The sequence below is a fragment of the Eleginops maclovinus genome, chromosome 5 (assembly GCF_036324505.1).
Source record: "Eleginops maclovinus isolate JMC-PN-2008 ecotype Puerto Natales chromosome 5, JC_Emac_rtc_rv5, whole genome shotgun sequence".
NCBI lineage: Eukaryota > Metazoa > Chordata > Actinopteri > Perciformes > Eleginopidae > Eleginops > Eleginops maclovinus.
In genome coordinates this window covers 11980136-11999000 of record NC_086353.1, presented here as the reverse complement: position 1 = coordinate 11999000, position 18865 = coordinate 11980136, and the positions used below count along the sequence as shown (strand labels likewise).

General features: G+C 40.4%; 1 protein-coding gene across 1 annotated transcript in view; it reads left to right on the top strand.

The window, feature by feature from the left end:
• mast1a (microtubule associated serine/threonine kinase 1a) overlaps window positions 1-18865 on the top strand; it is a 61938-nt gene that overhangs the window by 31978 nt on the left and 11095 nt on the right. Inside the window, exons 3-14 of the mRNA XM_063884160.1 lie at window positions 138-226; window positions 1534-1609; window positions 2077-2149; window positions 5812-5972; window positions 7236-7311; window positions 11231-11440; window positions 11553-11654; window positions 14614-14746; window positions 15970-16037; window positions 16227-16303; window positions 16743-16951; window positions 18187-18325. Of these exons, the coding sequence (XP_063740230.1) occupies window positions 138-226; window positions 1534-1609; window positions 2077-2149; window positions 5812-5972; window positions 7236-7311; window positions 11231-11440; window positions 11553-11654; window positions 14614-14746; window positions 15970-16037; window positions 16227-16303; window positions 16743-16951; window positions 18187-18325 (1413 nt within the window). The remainder of the gene's footprint in view (window positions 1-137; window positions 227-1533; window positions 1610-2076; window positions 2150-5811; window positions 5973-7235; window positions 7312-11230; window positions 11441-11552; window positions 11655-14613; window positions 14747-15969; window positions 16038-16226; window positions 16304-16742; window positions 16952-18186; window positions 18326-18865) is intronic.

Here is an 18865-nt window from a genome sequence, read left to right as displayed (position 1 = left end):
ACACACACACACAGAAACAAAGTGTTCATAAACCTGGAGGACACTCAGTGGTGTGTGAGCTCTCATCTGACTGTTGTCAGTAAAGAAATGAATGAAGATAAATATTGATGTGCTCTTTGCTCTCCTATGTGTTCTAGCTGCCGAACCAGTAACAGGAAAAGCCTCATCCTGACCAGTACGTCGCCCACTCTGCCACGGCCGCACTCTCCACTGCCAGGACACATAGGTCAGTATATAAAGGTTATATCCATGATACAGTGTGAGATTAACAAATTAAAAAATAATTCAAATAACATAATCGAAAAATCTGACTTGAAAAATAGCAATTTAGGAAGAATCTAGCTGTAGTTTGGGACTGTGCCACATGCAGCCTACTTCTTTTCACTACTGCAGGATCTTTTCAGCTTTCACATTTTTGCTTGTCTTAAAAGAACAGAATTACCATAAATGCAGTCTTCAGTGTAGTCTTGTAGCATACAATACAACAGCTTTTGGGTCCATTTGGACATTAAATTTGATCTTTTGACTTTTGATCTTCTACTTCACATCAAATCTTTCAATACATTTTTTTACAAAGAAAAAAATAAAGTCAATGATTATTTTTGAAGGTCATCTAATCAATCTCAATTTATATAAATGTGATGACCTGACTGCGATGTAGAAGTGTACTTAGATTGTGTCAGTTCAATGACTAATGCAGTGGTCCTCACAGTGGGTGCTGTGACACCCTGGAGCGCCTTAAGGACGGTCCAACAGCGCCAGAAGGGCAACAACACAACATCAGAGCTGAAAAACAAGCAACAAACGTCTCAAAGACGCTGTATTAACACTCACAGTTGCCAGTTGTCATGGTGACAATGATCTGTGTCACGTGTATGTTGAAACACCTGTAATAAGTGAGAGGGTGCCATGGAAAAAAAAAATGTCTATGCACCAATACACTAGAGGTCCGCAAGAACAAGATTTTAACTGGTTTTAAGTTGCTATTTAATGTATGATTAGCTACGTAATTTAGTACTGTAGGACACAATCAAGTAGAAACTACCTTATTACAGTAGGTGTCACAATTTCATTCATAGCCATAACAGTGTTTTCATTGTGTCCTGGTGGCCAAATTCAGGATTGTGCAGGTTTATGGCCCCTTAACCTACACAAATAAGACATAAAAAAACCTTCTCAGAGCAACCAAAGAAAATGGGTAAAATACACTTATGACTGCACTGCCAAGCAATTAGCATATCTTAGCTCCTATGCTACATATATTTAAATTAGATAAAATGCATAAATTAGGTGCTTAATTTGCCATTTTATGCAGATGAGCCACATTTCAAAAACTAGTCTAATTTGCAAAGATCAGCACTAAAAGCCACACACAGCAATTCTCCGTGATTCGCCCCTGAGCATACAGAGATCAAATGGAAATTGAAATGACTTAGAGTAACCTAAAACCTCAAATGACTTTTGGTATATTATGGCTCCAAGTAATCCAGAGGGTATGTTTTCTGCTCTGTTCTGTCCCTATGTATTTAACAGGAAGCAGTCCGTTGGACAGCCCTCGCAACTTCTCACCGAGCGGACCTGCCCATTTTTCCTTTGCCTCTTCTCGCAGGTTGACATCCATCCTTTATTCTCAGAATAAGTCACACATGCAACAGTAGAGCAGTGCGAAGTAGTCCAGGGAAATTGTTGATAGGATTATTTTTACACACAACAGTGAAGATCTACAGGGAACACACCCACTCAAACAGAAACATGCCACAGCCTAGTCTTTGTCCTGAGTGCTCCTTCCAAGCGCCTGTGTGGCAGGTGTCAGAGTTTTGCACTAAAAGTGTCTCCCTCATCACTCACTCAGAGGAAGTGTCAGAGAGGGCTGGAGGCGGCCTGAGGGAAGAGGGGAATAAGAGGAACAAAAGTGTAATTGGATAAAAAAGGAAGGAAAGGTGGTGGGATTGCTTCAGTTTAACCTTGATGTTTGAAGCGACCAAAATCAATGTTGGAGTTCTAACTGGGGAAAGATTCAGATTTTTTTTTTTTTTGACATGCCTCCGTTTGCCCCTTTTATTTGTATTTCCTCAGGGCTGATGGTCGTAGATGGTCCTTGGCTTCCCTGCCTTCCTCAGGATATGGCACCAATACACCCAGTTCAACGGTAAGCTAAAGAGCAAGAAGAAAGCTCCACAGACTATCCTAATTGTTTAAAAACTTCATATAATTTAAAATGAAGTATTAGCAAAATTCTTGAAAACAAAGGAAAGTAATCATTAGGGAAGCACTAACCTCACTTATGATTTCAATAACCATCCTAAACTGATATGCAGTCCAAGAACCATTGTTTTATTACACAAAAATAGTATTTTTTATACATCATTAGGATTAGGTTTTTTTTCTGTTAGCAAACTGGTATTTAAAAGTGAAAAATAATATCAAAATATATACGTTTTTGACGCCGACATTTTAGTCGTCTAAGGACGACTTGAAGCATTTTTAAAACAAATGGTTTGGCAAGGGTTATTAAGAGGTTCCTAACATAACTGTCTCTATCAGAAACAAACACTCCTTCCTATTGTGTATTATCTCTGCAGCAGCCACAGCACATTATGCTTTCTGAAATGTGTGATAGGGCTGACTAAGTGTGTCCTTGTAACACAAAACTTTAGGCACTCTAACAGGACACCAGAGTGTAGCAGCAGCCTCCTGAAAAGTCCCGGAGTAAAATGTGAGGCTTCTGGTGGCTGTTAGGCTATTTCCTCCCAGAGATTCCTTCATGTTTACCTTTTCCGTAGTAGGAAGAACGCAAATTCAGATGGATCAATCTCTGTACTCTGTACTCTCTGTGTATTTTTACCAGAGAAACAGGGGAAAAGCAACACTATATTATGCGATTTGATTTTCTTCTCCTTGTAGCTGCATGGGCTAAGTCATGAATTCAAGAGCCATCCTTGGTATGAATATGCATCTCCCTCAAATAACTAATTTGCATATGTTTTAATGCATATGCATTAAATCAGCGCAGGCTTTAGTGCTTGTAAATTCATGTTCTAAAAGTTGCATGTTCCACTTTGGTCTCGCTCTGCTCTGAAAGGATTACACGCCACACTTGCAGCTAAATTCCACGCATACAGAAACAAACACGCCCCAGTGTTTTCTGACTTTGTACTCCCTGCTTGGAGTCTCGGACGATTATTTTACTGCTGAAGAACATGCTTCACCAGAACTAAAAATAACTCATCAGTTGCTAAGATATGATCAACCCGATTTATCTGCAGCTGATGACTTGGCCTTTCTGAAAACAAGTGGAGCAGGAATAATTGAAATGAAATGTAACCAATCTTTATTTCTACCCTGTTCCAGTAACAATTTCTCTAGGCATCACTTTATCCCCAGGGAAGCAAAGATGGATGGTTAAGAGGGGCAACAGAGAAATAAAAGAGAGTGTAGGAGGAAGTGAAATGTGTTTTGAAGGAAACAGAGGGACAACAACAGTGTTCACTCTCGTCTGAGTGAAGTATAAGAGACTACTCAGAGAAATGAACCCTGCCAAGGCCCATTTGGTAAATAGTCCATTTGAGAAATGGGCCTTAATGTGAATGCCGCTCAGGTGGAGGCAAGGTGTTGACTCATAATCCACCCCCTGTACACTGTGCCATCATGAACACAATCACTTCCTCTGCATCTTTTCACAGTTCATTTCTTTCATTGACTTCCTCTCATGAATCTACTTACAGCAGCACATATAGACAGACATGCAGTACACTGCAGGCGACTCATCGATCCTCTTTTACCGGTAGATGAGGTTGAGACTGGTTTCTCAGTCTCTCAATACTCCGCTCCACCTCCATAACTCGTCTTCCCCCTCCGTCCTGTCAGGTTTCAAGGCTCGGCTGGTTCTTACATGGTCCATTACTCGCTTGATTAGTTATAGCAGGACCCTTGCATACTGAACAGAGTAGACGAAAGGAGGAGATGAGTGTGTGCAGGAGTTTCCCATATGAAGTCGTAGATTATATGAACCAAATATATGCAGGAAAGATGCAGCAAAGTAGACAGATGAAAGTGGGGAAGATAGAAGATGGAGGCATATGGAAGATGAAAACTTACAGCTGAAGAAAATTGTCGAGTGTTTGTACATCACAGTCCAAATTTACATTTGTTGGAAATCAGTTGGTTGATGTAGCTCAATGGGGATGCTCCGTCCAAACACTTCCAGTTTTGTACCAAAACAAATACAAGCACAACTCCCAAATTCAGACTTATCTCAAATTAGTAAATAAGTCTGTACTGCTGTTAGGTGTGAACTGTAGGTCTCATAAACAAAGGAACAACTTTCATCATCCAACAGAAACACAGTGCTTTCCATGATGCTTCTTTTTCCCTTTCTTCTGTGTCAAATACTGTCAAAAAGAGAACAATGCCTTTTCAACACATTTTCTATTGGTGTCATTTCCATAAAGTCACATATGATGCTGGAAATCCCTGAGTGCTGGGAAGCTATATTTGTATGCAATATATTCCAATCAGTTCTATGATATTTAGCCTGCAGAACATTTTGAAATTATGAGATACTCTCATCTTAACCTTTATTATTGTATGATGAATTTACAAACATAAATGTAATGCAAATGACTTATTAAAACAGCTTTTAAAAAAACATGCTGCTGTAAAAATAGCTAATGAGCATTTAGTGTCTGGGCAGTAAGGTCCATTTACCAACCTGAGTTTTGCTGCTTCATTCTCATGAACCTGCAGATACAATTTTTATTTTCGTTGTGCTGTTTGGGAGGAAATATGAAAAAATGAAGTGCACTATAAATGGAAATTTTACATCCTTATCATTGTATTATTCACATTTAATCCAAACTACAAAAGTATCAAAAATCAACAGATCTGTTGAAGCTGACAAGTGATGATAATTCTCTAAATACACTATTTCTTCGATTCTTATCCCTTGAGGTATTTTCCTTGCATTTTTGTCACATCTTCTGTGACGGAGATCAAGAGCCATGCATAGAAAATCTCGATACAGTTAAATTAGTTAAGATGCACCTAGTGACTGCTTGAAGGAGCCAGACAGAAATGAGACAGTTTTATGACAAATATCTCATTCAATGGCATTTTCCTCAGTGTCTGAACTCCCTGTATCTTCATGCAGCTTCTTAATTGATTCTGTTCACTGGACATGCTGCAGTCACAACATCCTCCCTTACATGTAAGTGCGTTTTTGCAGCCTGAAAGTGGCTTAGACCTGGATGGAGTTTCTAATCGATTTAGAAGACGATTTAGAGCAGAAATCGTTGTATGGCCAAAGCCTGCCATGGTCTCCCATTGGGAGATGTGTTCATTAAGCCTTCTATTGATCCAGGCTGGTTTTTCCCTCTCGCCCTTAAGAAAAGTATTTTGTTTGAAACCGAACAGCGCTGCCATTAACCCCCTGAGGCAGCAGTCAACTTTTAGGTGGAGTGACTCTTCATTCCCTGCAGTCTTTTGCTCTGGTGTTCAGTCTACATTATTCTGTTTTTTCCTCCTACACTAACTCCTTCTGGACATGTTTTGTGTTTCTGATCCTCTCTCTCTTACTTTCTTATTCTTTAATGTTCGTCACTGCTTTGTTTCAGTTTCTTCCACCCACTCAAACCAAAGCACACCTTGTACTTTCTGCTGCAGCCATTTCTTGTTTTTGTTTTTCTCCTTTCCATCACTGTATATCTGTTTTTACACCATTGATTTTGCAGCTATAACAGAAGCTTTTTCAAACAGATCTAATAAAGAGCAGTTTATAATTGACCCTTGTCTCATTTTCATCTTTCTCTAAAGTCATCCAGCTCCTCCCAGGAGCGGTTGCATCAGCTGCCCTTCCAGCCAACTATGGACGAGTTGCACTTCCTGTCAAAGCACTTTGGCAGCACAGAGAGCATCACGGATGATGACGGGGGCCGACGGTCGCCGCACGTCCGCCCTCGCTCCCGAAGCCTCAGGTGAGAGCACAGCAGGTCATGAACAAAAGACAGTTTAAACAAATGAAAACAAGCCACTGGGCATCCAGCCAACTTTGATTACGTTTTTTATATGCAATTCATCCCTGAGAGCAGAATCCAAGACATGTTAGGATGTGCAGGTTTCTTATTGTAGCAGGAAGAGTTTGATTCCTGTTACTGACTTATATACATATATATATAATCAGCAATATGCATTGAGATGGAGTTCTCATAGATCTAAATCACTGGCTCTGGCAATTATACAAATTAAATTGAACTTTCGATAACAATGCAAATTAGGGCACTTGTGCTGCTTCCATGTTATAATGTGAACGCCCCCTCAAAAGAGAACAGCAACTCTGAGTCAGCTATGTACATGCTGTTTACATTTTCTGATTAAAGAAAAACAACACATCCTGTTTGTATGTTTTTCAAAATCTTTATGCTTATCAACACACTGAAGTCCGAATAAGTTATTACTAGGACTAGAGAGCTTTCCCACTGCCAGTCTAGTTGAATCAGGATAAATCCACCCTGAAGTTCTTCTGCAGAGTGCAGCTTGTTTCTCCATTTTCATAAGTCTCTCGTGTACCCTCCCTCAATCACACCTATTATAGCCTCCCCTCTGGATGCAACATGCCCCAACTACATACAACACATCACTACTTATCAGTATTCAGTTTTCTTATTAAGCTCCTCAGCAGTCGGTGCCCTAGATAGATAATCACACATCTTGAAGCTCGATTGTGTACCTTGACATGCCTCATTATTTCTATTCATAATCGCATCTTTCTGTGAAGCTAAACAGTGTTTGCCCACAAGACATCTATTCATAGTATGCTTTTCTTTTGTGAACTCAGTACTGTATGAGTTGCTATGTTAGAATAGTATTAGCTTTTCAGGCTTTCATTCTGCCACGTGTTGAATTTGCTTTGCATTATTTCTGTTTATTTCTGTTATGTGTGAAGGAGAGTGCACATGTGCCTCTGAATATATTCATGCTTGTATGACGTCTGCACCATGTGTTGCGTGACGTGCAGGAGGACACCGGATCCATTAGAGAAACTAAAGTGAATGTGCTGAATTTCTGATCGGTCGATTAGCATAATGTACAGACAGGACGGACATGAGGGGAAGCAGTAAATTATTCCTTAATTCAAGGGAAAAATACTGAATTGCTGCCTCCACACACTCTCTGCTCTTTGATTTTCTCAGTCACTGCTGTATATTACAGTCCTGCTCTGTGTGTTTGTCTCTCTGCAGCCCCGGGCGCTCTCCCTCCTGCTATGACAATGAAATAATGATGATGAACCATGTCTACAAGGAGCGCTTCCCCAAGGTCAGCCTCATATAAACAAAACACAAGGGTGAACTCCATACACACATCAAACACACACAAACAATAGGCCTGCAGTCACAGACCGCCTCTTTAGCTGCACTAAATTATGAGCAATACATGTGAAAACACTCTTTTTCATGTAGTGGTCAATATCAAGAGTTTGGGCCACTTTGCTTCCATGACATGTCTTCTTTCAGACCAGTGAAAAGGAAAACATCAAAAGTACACATTTAGGTGTTTTTGATTTTTTACATTTTGTCTTTTCGGCATAGTAGATTGCTTTTAATTTCTAAATGTATCATTAGATAATGCCTAATTTCAAATGACGAATGTATTCATTTTTTATGTTTCCAGTATTCACGGATCACAGGATGCGTTGTTTGCCACATTGGGAAAACATCTGTCCAGAACAATTAAACAAACTTATTTCATTTCTAGAACCAAGGAGGGCTACAGGCGGGCAGTAGATGAGACAGTTCTTGCTAGAATAAAAAAAAGGTTTTACCTGGGAGGTAGACGAGTGCCAATACAGTCTTGGCTTTGAAGTTAACATCTGGGACATGAAACAGATGTTGGCCTTTACAGGAACCACCAGTATGTAGGGTGTGTAACAGTGGGGTGTTTGGGCAACCTAAAGATCAGAAAGATTGCTGTTTCAGTGGGCAACAGATGGCCCAAAGTCGGTTAATCATTCCCCGTGAAATGCCGTCCTAACCAGTATGGCGATGCAGCTTCTGCCTGTGCGCCGCTGATGTCGATCTTTGCCGACGTCCCTTGTAGAATGCACGCTGCCATCTTTTCCTCAAAATGTTACAATTGTGTAAAGCCCATAGCTAGGGTAGAATCAATATATTGTCTGAGAGCAAAGCCAATCATTCACCAAATAATTTTACTTGCACAATGAGCAGATCAGTCTTGGTAAGAGTGAGCTTCAGTGATGAACCAGGCAGAAATATCATCCCAGCATTCACTACACAAGTCAGAGTAAAGGAAGCCCAAGGGGCCTCAATGTTAGGGTGCATGACACATAACAGCATCTCCATGTTTGACTTGCGGCAGCGGGACCTATGTTGCTTTTTTGAGATGTTTCGTGTCTCTCTTACACTAATGCAGCCCCCAGCCGTACTAAGCTGTTATCTTTGCATTCCTGCGCCCTTACTTTGAAAGAGGCTTACGGTTCTCCTCTGACCTCCAACATAAAGGCTGCTCTCAGATTTAATTTCTCTGTTCTTTGTAAGCTGTTGACACTGCAGTGTGTGAAAACCACTGGAGGTCGTCCATGTCTGAGAAGCTAAACCCGACCTATGAGTCTTTGATCATGAGTGCAAAATCAATTAGATCACGTAACTTGCCCCAGGCCAATATGTATTAAAACTGGAAGATGATCTAAAGCTGTCTGCTCACACACACACACACACACACACACACACACACACACGCACACACACACCATCGCCCTTTCAACATTCTCAGTAATGCATCATAAAGCAATGCTGCTAACAAAGCTTCCCACATAAAATTGCTCAGTTCCCAGGACTGTTAATAAAGACTCAACATTGCTGCATCCTCCTCATTATAGGAGAATAATTAGCAGTGAAATATATTTTAATTAACACTTAATAGGGCCCTAATTGTGATGTCATTTTGCGTTTCATCACTTACACAAGTGATAATAATGTAGACTAACTTGTGTTTTTTTTAACATTATAAAAGAGGTGTAATCTTTGTATATCAAGTTTGACATTAAGAGTGATGACAGCAGTGGTGGGCCGTCAGGGCCAGCAAGGCCTTCTCTGCTGGCCTAAACATTATCAGAATATAAATTACATTTTGATATATTTTTTCCACAAATACGTATTAAATTATTCCCCATAGTCTATTCTCTTCATTTTATAGCGTTCGTCTTGGCTGCGCTGCTTCCAGCCTCAGAACGAGATTTGGAGGGCTGGCCTTTATGTTAGAGCTTTTATCCAATCATATTTCAGCCATAATGTGTTGCTAGGGTCAAAGAAATCTGCCCTTAGGCCTTCAGAATCAACAGTGCGGGCGGCTGTAAACTTAAAAGTGAACGCAAACAAAATTGTGGCGTTAACCAATCAGATTTCGAGGTGGCGACAACGGGCCAGCTAGCAGGCGTACGCTAACGTTAGCACGTGCACATCTTCTGATTGGATACGCACTATGGAGAGGCAGAGCTAGGCAGTAGGCAGAGCCATACAGTCTATGGGCAAAGCTAGCAAACAGAACTAGAACTTGAGCGAGCTAATTTGTGTAGATTTCTACAAGCTATTTTTTTCAACCCACAATGGCTGAAGGAGGAGAAGAGATCAATTTGGTCGAAGATATAATAACAACGCCATTTTCAAAACGAACTTTTCAAGTAAAGCTACACATCTTGAAAAGGTGAACGACCAACTCCAACGCTAGCGAGCCTAGCACAGCAGGGAAACTACGAGCGGTACCCCTGGCTCACAGCCTCCGAGAGGCACTGCAAATTGTACTGCCGGGAATGCCTGGTATTTGCAACTGATCGATTTGGTGTTTGGAGCCACACTAAATTTGCAAACTTGAGTTGTCTAACCAAGGCAGCAACAAGACACCAGAGCACGGCTGGGCACTTGGAAGCACTGGTGCTTTTGAAAACCTTTGGGGACACCCGAGTGGATCTACAACTCAACGAACAAGTGCCCAGGGAAACGGAGCTCCACAACGAAAGGGTGAACAAAAATAGGGAATTATTGAAAGACTGATTGATTGTGTCCTGTTTTTGGGTAAACAGGAACTTTCATTTAGGGGACACGATGAAAGCGCCGAGTCCAGAAACAGAGGAAACTACGTGGAGCTTCTTTCTTTTCTTGCTGAGAACAACACAGATTTGCATTACCACCTGTACACAAACAACATGTTTACTGGGACGTCAGGCAAAATACAAAACGACCTGATTTATGCTTTTGCTGAAGTGATGGGAGAAGAGATCAAAATGAAGATTAAAAAAGCACCCTTTGTCGCTGTTATGGTGGACGAGACGTCAGATGTGGGTAATGTAGCACAGCTGGCACTTGTCCTGCGTTATGTGACGGACACAGGTGTCAAGGAGCGGTTTGTCAGATAATCTGATTAATTAAGTTAACTGTAAATGCTGATGTATTGATTATAAATGCTTCGGAAATATTAATATAACTCTGTTGTACTTGACTATGTTAAGGTGATGCAACGCCCGGTTATACTGCGTTTCTGTCTAAATGTATAGTTTCTAGAGCCATGGCGTCATAATGATGGTATTAAGAGGTGGAATAATTCAGGTAGGACTGTGTAGGACATCACTGAAGGCCTAGGTGTGAAATGCACGGCCCGCCACTGGATGACAGGTAGTGGGTTTTAACGTAGGGGAAGCCTGACAACATGATAATAACTTACTATTTACGTGGCATTCCTTGTGGTTTTGTGACACCCTATTTAACAGTAACAGGAAATACAATTTATTAATACATGTGCTGGTATACTGGTTTCAGCAGAACTAACTATTGTCCTTTTAATAAATAAGACAGACAATAATTTACATTATTTTGTGTGTGATATGACTCGTCCATTTCTCCCTCCAATAATTTGAACTGAAATGAAAATGATTTGTAGAAGCCTTATTGATGAATGAAGCTCACTGACAAACATATTGCATATAACGTGACAAATGTATCTTTTGCAGATTAACTGCTTTTGATTTAAAGCCACAGAAGCAGTTAATGACAACACTTACACCCATAATACTGCAAGCATATCAACGTTGTTATACGCTCATCAGTGGACCGGAACCCCCCTCACCTTTGTGTGCTACTTCATTCTGCAAGGTGGTAATTTAACAGACATTTATAAAAAAATAACTAGAGATTATTACTCTCACCTCCATTTTGTATTTACTTAGGCCACAGCTCAGATGGAGGAGAGGCTGGCAGAGTTCATCCACAGCTATTCTCCAGAGAGCGTCCTGCCCCTGGCCGATGGGGTCCTAAGCTTCATCCACCACCAGGTAGCTGAGCTGTCCAGGGACTGCCTGACCAAATCACGCGAGGGTCTCATCACCAGCGTCTACTTCTGTGAACTGCAGGATAACCTGGAGAAGCTGCTGAATGATGTGAGTTGGGACAGGGATTGTGGAGGTGTTGAGAAGGGTAAACTAATGACATGTAGATTCATACACATCTCTAACCTTTCTCTCCGTCTGCCTGTCTCTCCCTCATTATCAGGCTTATGAGCGCTCAGAGAGTCCGGAGCTCACCTTCGTCATTGAGCTCTGCAAAAAGCTCTTCATCATCATATCTCGTCCCGCCAGGCTCCTCGAGTGTTTGGTGAGTTTGGGATGTTAAGTATGAGTATCAGTTTTTCCGAGGGCCTTTTTACATCCTGAATATGTTCTGCTTAACTGCTCTTAAAGGCTCCTGTCCTCCCAAATGGAGATGCATGGTCAATTCCTTTACACTGAAATGCCATTAAAGAGTGAGCAGACGTGGAGCAGGCTGTCAGCTGTGCATCCAGTCTGAAGTAATGAAACATATCACAGCTGGAGGCTGTGCTGTCCCTTTTAAAAGCGAGAATGTCTTTAAGGCTTAAAAAAAAGTATTTCACATTGCATTTCTTTTACTTGTGACAAATCAAAAGACTGTCGCCCCCGAAAGACACACAGAGAGGGATGGTTTATTCCTGACATACAGTGTAGTATCCACGTAGTACATTATGTTCACATAATACTTGTGTTCATTTAGAAAACAGGGAGGGTTGATAATAAAAAATGCTTTAGAGTTGGTTTAGGAGAAGATAAGTTCCATCAATTCAGGATATCTCTGTGGCTTGATCTTTTGTTTTTAATGAGGCCCCGACTTCTTAGAAACGTATTTCTAAATTGCAAAGTATCTTTCAGCCTGAACAACAAAACTGTCCTTTGAGGATAAAGTTAGGGAGGATTTCTCATTAAGTTACAAAATGTTGAAATATTACAAAACAGGACATGTAGCTATCGGATGTGTGACACAGCATTAATGCGACATTCACAGGAGAAGAGTTCATATCATTAAATTATCAACGTGGCTGCATTACACTCAAAAATGCAGAGACAAAACCCTTCTTTCGACCTCATTCTTGCAATGTTGTTGTTACTATGTCCCCTAACATTAAGAAAGTATTGCCAAATTTACATTTGCTTCCTGTCGGTTCATTCTCAACATATCCTAATATATGCGTGTGCTGCAGAGACATGCTACACTTGTCTCTAGCAGCAGCGTTTGCACTTATTGCCGCAGGACATTTTTCCAACTTAACTCAAAACTGTAAAATATTCTTTCCACATCGTGTCGATTTCTTTTTTCAGCAGTGCATCAAATCAGCTGGGAGACAGAGCCGTGTTCTTGATATGTTAATACATAACTCACTTCAACTTACTCAGTAATAACAAGCCTCTCTGTATGCACAGGAGGCTTAGCATACCTGGACATCAGCTCACTGATTGATGGCCTCACATGCTCGTCTTCGGCGTCGTCCCTCCTCTAACCACCCCCCCCTGGCTCATCTTTCCGTTGCCAGGGCGACCGTCAAAGGAGGTTGATAGGGTCAGGCAGGATGTGGAGAGGATTGTAGATCCTCACGCCCCTTAGGTTAGAGAGGAGAAGACACATACAAAGAAGAAATGTTGTCCAGGGGCGTAGAGTTTGCTTAGCATTCAAGACAGCAGCAGTTGTGATTTGGTGAAAATGTCACACAGTCAGTAGGCTTTTAGCTGCAAGGATATTATCCCGGAGCAGAGAAAACTATCAGAGGCAGGTTAATTCCCCCTTACGGTGCTCTCTCTCTCTTTCCTCGGTTGAGGGGAGCAGATATGAGAGAGCACGGGAGAAAGGAAATGATCCCGGCTGCCTTAGGCTCTACTTTCTAATCAAAATGTTATTCCACCAACAGGAATGAAAGTAAATCCCACAGGACACCACAAAGGGCTGTTTCATTGGAATAAAAGGATGTTTCACGAAAGCAATTTAAAGTTGGGAGATGTATAAGCACTGATTGTGTTTGTTTGACAGCCCCACAGCGGTGTTGGGTCAGGAATTTTCAGCAGGTTAAAGTTAATTCTAGTTTTGTGATTATAAGTTTGGCAGACCTGAAATTATTCGAATGAATTTCTGCGATGCGACACAATTTTACATCAATTTAGTTATCACACTTTTTTTTTTCCTGCTGTGTTAGTCTTCATGGTTCGATACCCAGCTACAAAAAATGATCAATACTGTGATATGCTGTGGTACATTCTCATCTCTCAACTCTGTTTTATACATAATTGCAGCATCATACCTCGGCAGATACTTGATTTTTGAGAATAAAAAGATAACAATAAATGAGCATTTATCTCTCACCACATTACATGATCAATCTTGATATGGATCCCTTGGAAATCTGAGTTTATTTTGAAATTGTGACTAAGATTCTTACAAAGCATGACATTAAACAGTGGAAAAATCAACACAAATAGAAATGTAGATATGTAGAAATCTTGTGGTTCCAGCTTTTCAAATGTAACATTTTACTGTTTGTTTTTTTCATCTCTAATAGTAAATGAAATACATTTGTTCTTGTGTTTACAGCTGGGCAGATCAAGAAGCAATGCAGTCTTTGAAACTGTGATATTGCATTATTTTATTTATATTAATACTTAATTTAGAATATAAAGATTAATTGACAATGAAAGGAATAATTGCACTTGCAGCCCTTAATACAGCATATGCATGAGTCCAGCCTTCCAAATTATTTTGTCATTTTTACTGTTTTTCATGATATACATAAAACAGTTTACTCACATTAATACCTGTACCATGAAACCATAATGACTGTGGGTAAAACATCATTAACGCTTAATCGTATACTCTTACTCAGCTGTGCAATGGTTTTTTACATTTCTTTGATGGTGACATATTTTAAGAATAGAGAAAAAAAAATCTGTTTCGATTTCCCACGCATCAAACACTTCAGGAGTAACAAGTGTTGATTTTCAAGTAGCACTCATCTGGTGTTCACAGGAGCTGATTACAGTGGGTGAATTCACTTGGCAATCCAGCACTTGCCTTAAAATCCATCTGAATGTGTTAAACTTGTTGTGGACTTAAAGATATTTCATGCTGCTAAATGTTAAATGAGCAGTGATTGTTCTGTTCATCCCGTTATTTCCTGTAGATTGTGATTGTAGATCTTCAGGAGTTTAAGCTTTAAGGCGCATTTAGAGTATACTGTTTCTTTGGTACTTACATTTGTTCCCCCTTTCAATGATAGGAGTTCAACCCTGAAGAGTTTTACCATCTGCTGGAGGCAGCAGAGGACCACGCCAAGGAGGGGCAGCTGATGAAGGCGGACATCCCTCGATACATCATCAGCCAGTTGGGGCTGACCAGAGACCCACTGGAAGGTAACACAAAGAAAGGAACCGTATATTGAACAACTATTTTGTTGTTCAAATTGAGCTTTAAAAGGAAATAGTATATGTACACTGACTATAATGTGTCCAGATTTACATTTAAAAATCGCCTGGTTCTTTGAGTATTAACAGACTGGGAAATGAACAGTGGCCTCGTATTGAACTGATACAAATTACACATAAACAAAATAACAGTTTAACATTTTGGGAGATATATTTATCCACAGTTTTTTTTATTGTCAGTGTCAGAATTTGAACATCCCCACTTTAATCTATCAGCTAGTTGTTTAGCATGACCATGTTTGAGATGTAGCGTTTGGACAGGCTGGCTCATTTGCAGTCTGCTGGAGCGGTGAAATATCTTTAATTAATCATCGCGGCTCAAACTTACTTTTATAATTCATGTCTGCACAGCCGCTCCTGGTCTCATCCATCAGGAGTTGTTCATTAGCTGATGGACCCAGAATGACTCTTTACAAGAAACCTCTGCAGGATTATATCTGAATCATTAAAAAATATGGGCCTGCCACCCTTTCTCAGCTAATCTTTGCTAACAATGTGCCACTTGATCTTGATCTTGCACTTTCTCTTACACCTACATCGTTATGCATAGACACACATGCACACCCACGTAGCGGGTTGCACACTTTCACACTCTCTTTTCTTTTCTCGGCTCCTGATAGAGACTGTTGATAAGATCTTTTCAGCATCAAAGAGAAGCCAACAGAATATACGACTGTCAGAATAGTAACTTTTATGTTACATGTAGTTAATATCTACAGAGCGACTTTGAAACTGCTTTGCAAAGTTAATTGTTAGTCAATTATGTCCCTGCTTCAACAAAACAGTGCTATAATCAGTGTGTTCTAGCAGCTGTCACATAGAAGAGACAAAGAATGCTGACATTTAGCTGCCAGTGCTGCTTAAAGAGAGGAGAAGAAACAAAGGGAGGGGGAGGGAGAGGTGGAGAAGAAGACAAAAAATGAATAGGAAGAAGATTTTTAATCTCTCATGTTTTACTTTCTGTGATCTGCCACGTTTGGTCTTTCATTTGTTTTCAAAAATCGAATAGCTGTTTTGTTTAAGATGTCTGAGCAGCTGCGTTTTTTTTATCTTCTCATAACAGTGTGGGAGTCCTGGTGTTTTGGCATGAACATTTTTCTTTTTTCATTTTGTCACCAGGTTTGCTTGTTAACTAAAGTGTTTCTCAACAGAAATCGTGAGCCTTGACAGCTACGACAGTGAGGGTCCACAGACTCCAGAGACCGATGACTCAGCAGAGGTGAAGAACAAACACACTGAAAGATTTTCAGACAAACTATGACTGCATTCCACCATTCACACACACACACACACACACACAGACACAAAGCTTTCAAATCATCTAAGAACCATTGACATTGAGCTTTTGAACATTTAATTGAAAGAGGCTTTGTTTGATTTGAGTTATAATTTTTATATTTGTCAACAGGGAAGAGGGCGAGCCTTCAAGCCACCGAGTGAAGAAGATTTTCAGAGCATCAAACTGATCAGCAACGGAGCTTATGGGTAAGAAATTGATTGAAATCTCATTGACTTTAAATCATATTAAGTAAAATAAAGCATTTATATAATGTTTTAACAAAGAAAAAAGGTTCTTAACATCCATATGATGTGGGAGACTGTTTCAGGGGTTGAGTGTTCCTGAAAAAAGCCTTAGAAAAAGTGTTTCCAAAGTCAGCAAACAGCATTTAGGCTCAACTGCATATAGTGCTTCACGCAATACTGAGGGAAAGATTTCAGTAACACAGTAGTGGAATTTGGAATAAAACTACACCAATAATAATACTATAACAGCAACAGTATGAAGATAAACGTAATTTTTATTGCTTAAACAGGCTGCTTTGTCTTGGCCTCTCGCCCTGCTGCCCTTTCTTCATACCTCATCTTGGCGCCACCACTCCCTTCAGTTTTCACTCTCATCTCTTTTGTCTCACCTTCTCTCCAGTGCGGTCTACCTGGTGCGCCACAGAGAGACACGTCAGCGCTTTGCAATGAAGAAGATCAACAAGCAGAATCTGATCCTGAGGAATCAGATCCAGCAGGCATTTGTGGAGAGAGACATCCTCACCTTTGCCGAGAATCCATTCGTTGTCTCCATGTTCTGCTCGTTTGAATCGCGGAGACATCTGTGCATGGTCATGGAATATGTCGAGGGTAAGGAGTCAGATCGGCTTTGGTTGCATACTTTAATGACACTGAGCGAGGACTCAAATTTGAAAAGTTGTTCATGATTTATTAGACCACTCTGTGTGGGTGACTCCTTGTTCCGTTCGACCTTCATTTCTCTGCCTCAGATGTCTGAGGAAATATGAGACCAGGTTTCTGTTCTTAGCATTTCATTTATTTAATTCTACATAGAGTGCACCCTAATAGTAAATTATCATTTTGTCTGCATTCAGGAATATTAAAGCAATGTTTTGAAGCGTAGACTGATATGTCACTAACAGAATGACTCTTGATAATGAAAGTCAAACAAGGTCTGGTGAGTAGATTCAGGAGAGTGACATGGCTCTGGCTGCATCAGCTCTTATGCTATCTGTTGGCAACATCCACACTGAGGCAGGAAAAGTACACTGCCCGGCAAAAAAATAAGGTCACAAGCCTATGGGGGCAGTGCTATGATCTGGGGTTGCTGCAGTTGGTCTGGTCTAGGTTCAGCAACGGTATGTGCCCAAAGAATGAGGTCAGCTGACTACCTGAATATACTGAAGTTATTCCATCAATGGATTTTTTCTTCCCTGATGGCACGGGCATGTTCCAAGATGACAATGCTAGGATCCATCGGGCTCAAACTGTGAAAGAGTGATTCAGGGAGCATGAGACATCATTTTCACACATGGATTGGCCACCACAGAGTCTAGACCTGAACCCGATTGAGAATCTTTGGGATGTGCTGGAGAAGACTTTGCGCAGTGGCCCGAATCTCCCGTCATCAATACAAGATCTTGGAGAAAAATGAATGCAAGACAGAAATAAATGTTGTGACATTGCAGAAGCTTGTGGAAACGATGCCACAGCGAATGCGTGCCGTAATCAAAGCTAAAGGCGGTCCAACGAATATAAGAGTGCGTGACCTTTTTTTTGGCCAGGCAGTGTAGTTGTGTGTTGACAATGCCAAACATGCTTAAAGGTTTATAAAAAGGCAAATATAATAGAAGCATGATAACTAAAACATTAATACACATTTATAACTCGAAAAGTGTCACAAAAATACAATAATTATGTCTTACTCTCACATATAATGATGCTTTATTGCTAATGGCTTTGGTGCCATAATACATGGTGTCTGAATAACTCTCATTCAAAATTCCTAAAGTAAGAATGAGGTATTTCCTGTCAAACTCTGAAATTAATAAATTAATAAAAAGTGGTGTTTCTGTGTTTTCCAGGTGGAGACTGTGCTACTCTGTTGAAGAACATCGGGGCTCTGCCTGTGGAGCTGACCAGGATGTACTTTGCTGAGACAGTTTTAGCCCTGGAATACCTGCACAACTATGGCATCGTCCATAGAGACCTCAAACCTGACAAGTGAGTGTTAAAAGCTCCACTAATTAACATTTCTTATATCGACACTAGATCAAATGACTACATTTGGTATGAAAGGGCTTGCTTGTAATGATTAACTCAAAAAGATGTCACCCAATGTTTCTTTTTAACATCTTGCAGCCAATTATTAGGATTTTACAGCCAGCAGGATAAGAACAATGCAGTGTCGAATTGTTTGGCAAGGACTTGAATGTAACACATTTTCATTTTTAATTATTGCAAAAGTGTGTGTAGCTGTAAAGACACAGGTAGTACTGGTAAAAAAAAAAAAATGAAGGTTGAGGAGATTAATGAAAGTTAATTTAGCCTTGTGGGTCAATCTATAACAGGCCAGAATATATCAAAATGCCTTGGTTGCCTCTCAAAAAAAGGCACCACCTTACCTTCAGCCCCCTTAGGTCTGATCTTGTTCTCCTCCGAATTTCCGTGCATTGAGCTTGGTTTCATCTCATTTGGCAAATTAAGACAGACAGAAACTAAATCTAGACACTTCTGTTGTCCATCTCAGTCAGAAAGAAAAGT